General features: G+C 39.2%; 1 protein-coding gene across 1 annotated transcript in view; it reads left to right on the forward strand.

Annotated features, from left to right (window-relative positions):
* hmga2 (high mobility group AT-hook 2) overlaps positions 1 to 5,237 on the forward strand; it is a 71,123-nt gene extending 65,886 nt beyond the window's left edge. The window contains exon 5 of the mRNA XM_041258295.1: positions 1,369 to 5,237. Coding sequence (XP_041114229.1) covers positions 1,369 to 1,416 — 48 coding nt within the window. The 3' untranslated portion in view covers positions 1,417 to 5,237. The remainder of the gene's footprint in view (positions 1 to 1,368) is intronic.
* The last annotated feature ends 203 nt before the right edge of the window (positions 5,238 to 5,440 follow it).

The following is a 5,440-nucleotide window of genomic DNA, read 5'->3' on the forward strand; positions in this document are numbered from 1 at the left end:
TGTGATCTATATATGATGATATATCTATATATATATATATATATTATATATATATATCTTTATGCAAGTTATATGTGATATCTATAGCCAATGGAATCTATATATTGAGAATAATATCTATATATATATATATAGAATATAATATATATAGCATATATATATAGAACAGCAGCTAGATATCTGTGAGAACAGCAATGGAATCAGCAGGGTGTACCGTGAGAACAGCAATGGAATCAGCAGGGTGTCTGTGAGAACAGCAACGGGATCTACTGTGGGAGAGCGAAAAGACGACAGAGAGAAATAAGAAACTGCTAACTTGGGAGAACGTTAAAACACGATTTAGGATAATCGTTACCATTGTGATCAGTTTAAGCCGATGATCGATCATGATTTAGAATAATTGTTACTATTGTGATCAGTTTTAGCTGACGATCGATCATGATTTAGCATAACCATTACCATTGTGATCAGCTTTAGCTGATGATGGATCGTTGACAGTGTCATTATCATTAACCGCACACAGCGATGCAGTCTTTAATGCAAGTTGTACTGTGAGGGGAGAACAGCAATGGAATCAGCAGGGTGTACTGTGAGAACAGCAGTGAGAACAGCAATGGAATCAGCAGGGTGTACTGTGAGAACAGCAGTGGAATCAGCAGGGTGTACTGTGAGAACAGCAATGGAATCAGCAGGGTGTACTGTGAGAACAGCAATGGAATCAGCAGGGTGTACTGTGAGAACAGCAATGGAATCAGCAGGGTGTACTGTGAGAACAGCAATGGAATCAGCAGGGTGTACTGTGAGAACAGCAACGGAATCAGCAGGGTGTACAGTGAGAACAGCAACGGAATCAGCAGGGTGTACTGTGAGAACAGCAATGGAATCAGCAGGGTGTACTGTGAGAACAGCAATGGAATCAGCAGGGTGTACTGTGAGAACAGCAATGGAATCAGCAGGGTGTACTGTGAGAACAGCAATGGAATCAGCAGGGTGTACTGTGAGAACAGCAATGGAATCAGCAGGGTGTACTGTGAGAACAGCAATGGAATCAGCAGGGTGTACAGTGAGAACAGCAATGGAATCAGCAGGGTGTACTGTGAGAACAGCAATGGAATCAGCAGGGTGTACTGTGAGAACAGCAATGGAATCAGCTGTACCCGGCCTGCACTTGCAGAGAGTTGTTCATTAGGATATCCTGTGAGAGAAGGGAGGGCTACTTAGAAATAGCTGAGCAATTAAAACCAGAGGAACAATCTTAGCAGTGTGAGTGAAGGGGGAAGGGCTCGCTGTTGTTTTAAGGTGTAAAAAAAATTCTAAAATAAAAATAAAACCGCCCAAATTGAGGTTTCTTTTTTTCTATTTTTTCAGGAAGAAGCGGAGGAGAGTTCCTCGCACGACTCTGCCGAGGAGGATTAAGAAACCACAGCATGTGCCTTCTACCTCATTCAGCAGCCACGTCTTTCAAAGGGGAAAGACACGGCCTTGACCACTTATTTTCGATTTCTATGGTCTTTCCACTTTTGCCTGGGGAAAAAAAAAAATAACACATTAAACCTCAAAATACACACACACACACACACACACACACACTCACACAGGGCTTTTTTACTTAACCACCTTCTCTTGTCTTCATTATCCCTCTGCAGTCCCAAGGGTTAGTGAAAAAACTAAACAACTGCTGTAGCACAGGGAGTAAGGATTGAAAATGCAACCTGATTACTGTTCCTTCTTCTTAACCTACCAGTGGAGTTCGTTTGGGCTGCTAAATCAGGGTGAGTGGGCCAGCTTTGAATCAGGTTTAGTCATTCGCTATACTGCGTAAAAACAAGGAAACTCAGAACATATGTGGTTAATGATATGGCCATTCATAGGCGAAAAGCTTAATGTATGTCAATGTATAGACCTTAAATAGCACCAGCAACCCACTGCCTAACTTAGTGACACTAGAACACCAAAGATGAGGGGATAGATACACTGCTCTTTTGTTCTGGATTTGTTTTATTTTCTTTTTTTTTTACTTGATATATTTTCACTTGCTGTAATTTTGGATTGAATTTTAGGGCTGAATTGTCACTTCATTTTGCTAATAATAGAATCTTGTAAATAGTTCCACACAGTCCCAGGGAAAAACAGTGAGTGTTCCACACACTCTCTAACACACAGTCACACTCACACACAGTCGCACTCACACTTACACACACAAAACACGGACACACTCCATCGACGAATGAGCTGTCGCAAAAGTTATCTACAAGAAAAAAAAAAAAAAAATGACTAAGGCAGAATCTTTCTCAGGTCAGTTATAAGAACAGAATATTTGTGCTATTTAAAAAAAAAAAAAAAACGGGGTTTGAAACCAAAAGACACCTCTGATGTACCCTACATACTGTAATCACAGCGAACAATTTGGCTCTGGAGAAAACATCCACCTTTTCATGGTTTCAAAGGGAATTCCACATCCTCGTTATTCAGTCTCATTTCGAATACATTTTACCTCAAGACAGTGACGTATGATTTCAGCGATACCGCGCCATAGGAAGACTTGCTCACGGTAATGCGGAGTGTTTCAATGTAACACTTTTAGTATCCAATGCAATCCACTATTTCAAACTACCTCTGATTATTACAGTAATAATTACTCGCTGCTAACACATACAATGCAGGAACTCATTGTGGGCAGTTTAACCCTAATGCCTGGAATCATTCTTTTTTTTACACTACAAATGCAGCTAAGAGAACAATAGCTGATGCACTGTTATAATAGTAACACGATGCTTTCCTCCATTCTTCGCAGCTAGGACCTCTGAATAATGTATTGTTAACTTGAATATATTTTTATACTGATTTACTCATGTTCTTGTTTGACACTACATGAAATTATTTTCACCTGTAATGTTTTTTTTTTAATTTTTTTAATTTTTTTTTTACTGTACCTCAGAAGAATTGTTGAAAAGAAATGGACTAATCAGTTGACAAAGACCTACCTCCAGTCATTAAAAAAAAAAAAAGGGGTTGTATTTGTATTCAGCATTTTCTTTTTTTTCGACGATGTTATCGAAACATTATTAGGACTGCAACTGATCCCTCATTAAACTATTTTTGTAACAGAAATATGTCTGAAACAAGTGCATTTCAAATCAAGTGAGAAAAATAAATAAATAACTAAAACCTTCAAAGAAAACTTGAAGCTTTGTAGGTATGGCAGCCCGGGCTTAGCTGTTGTATAATGCAATCATGAACATGTTTTAAATGAGTAGACACATGCCAGATATGCTTGATCAATGATCTCATGTACCCAAATGTGATTTTGTAATATGGTTCAACCAGATGTATTTTTAAAATGCTTCTTATGTAGAGATTTTATTCCACTTTCTGCTCGTCAATGTGGCAACTTGTAGTTATTTTTTAACATTGTATTTGTTTTTTTGACTAGGCCAGGGGTAGTATCTCAGGAGGGCTTGTTCACACAGTAGGACTTCAGCGCTTAGCCACCACACCACGAAAACCTTGTAGTGCCTGGCTTCTTTAAGAGGTGTTTATTGAGTACCTCTTTACACATTACTGACTTGTACAAATCATTGAGGTAACGATGCTCCTGTCACAGAGCTTCAAGGCCTTGCATTTTATTTCATAAATATACTTGAGTTCAACAAAAGCCTTTTTAAAAGTTTTTTTTTTTACCTCATTGTTGATTGAATGCAAATCTGTGGCAGCCACTGTTGGTGTTGTAGATAATATATTTACACACTTTGTGGCCGCTTTATTAGGAACTGTACCTTGTTTTGGGGTTTGGCTATTGTTTATTACAGCCTTGACACAGCGTGCTGTAGACTCCACAAGGTACTGGAAGGTGTCTCAGGGGATGTTGATCCATTCAGTCAATAGTAATATCAATAAGAGCATCATGTTCATCCCAGACATGCCTAATTGGATTGAGAACCGAGGCCCATCGTGCCCATGGAAGATGCTTGACGTCTCTGTCATGCTTCTCAAACCATTCGCTAGAAGATGCTTGACGTCTCTGTCATGCTTCTCAAACCATTCGCTGGAAGATGCTTGACGTCTCTGTCATGCTTCTCAAACCATTCGCTGGAAGATGCTTGACGTCTCTGTCATGCGTCTCAAACCATTCTCTGGAAGATGTTTGATGTCTCTGTCATGCTTCTCAAACCAATCGCTGGAAGATGCGTGACGTCTCTGTCATGCTTCTCAAACCATTCGCAGGAAGATGTTTGATGTCTCTGTCATGCTTCTCAAACCATTTGCAGGAAAATGCTTGACGTCTCTGTCATGCGTCTCAAACCATTTGCTGGAAAATGCTTGACGTCTCTATCATGCTTCTCAAACCATTCGCTGGAAGATGCTTGATGTCTCTGTCATGCTTCTCAAACCATTTGCAAACTATCCTGGCTCAGTGAGTGGGTGCATTATTGTCTTGAATGTAGCCATCACCATTAGGGTCCAAGTGCAGCATTGTTGGACAAGATCCGCAGCAATGCTTAATTAACTACAGCATCTGTTCTGGATTCCCAGAGTAATCAGGGGACCAGGGTATAACAGGTGGCCATGTTCCACACCAGAGCAATGCCAAATCCAGTCGGGTAGATCCTTCCTAATAGAGTGGCCATGCAGTGGGTAGAGATATTGAGGCTTTTAGCTCTGAGAGACTTACAGATGCTAATGAAGTTGATCTTGTATTTACTATACATGTTGTAGTACAATCAAAATACACATTACTACCTCTAAGGGCCTTCTATTACCTCAGTTTCAATCTGAATATCTGCTTAAATGCATGTGGCCAGAGGTACAGCAAGAACATCATAAAATTTTTATATATATAGTTTATTTTTGTGGGGGATAAATTTTATAAGACTGTTCTTTGCTGCCTCTTTTGCCACTGCTAGATAAGACTGGACATTTATCCTTTATTTTTATTTTTTATTCTACATTTTATGCAATGTAGTAGTTGCATTAGCAGGGGGAAAGTCTGAAATGCTTAATTGCAGTTTTTTTGCCTTTATCCCTATACTATTTGAGTGTCTTCTAGCTGGCTTTTCTGTTCCAATAGAGTTGCTGTCTTTGATTATACTTTGAATGGCTTTGCTTGTTAAAACATTTGTTTAATGGATTATCACAACCTTGTTCAGAACATTAAACTGTATAACCTCTGTGAGCGTCTTGGTGTGTCATTCCTAGACTGTCACTCACAGTCACTCAATAAAAGATGCATGTGTGAAGATGCAGTGACAGGCGTTTTGATTGCCTTTAGAGGGAAAAGACTTCTATTAGAAGTGTTTGTCATTGAAATTAAGTTTATTTTTATTATTTCTAAATTCAGCACTGTTGAGTGTTTAATAGTTATGGATAATTTTTACAAAATAAGAATACATGAAGTTCAGTCAGCACTCGCCAGTGCAGCTCCTGATGCCAGTGTGAGAAG

The sequence above is a fragment of the Polyodon spathula genome, chromosome 8, assembly GCF_017654505.1.
Source record: "Polyodon spathula isolate WHYD16114869_AA chromosome 8, ASM1765450v1, whole genome shotgun sequence".
In the NCBI taxonomy this organism is placed as follows: Eukaryota; Metazoa; Chordata; class Actinopteri; order Acipenseriformes; family Polyodontidae; genus Polyodon; species Polyodon spathula.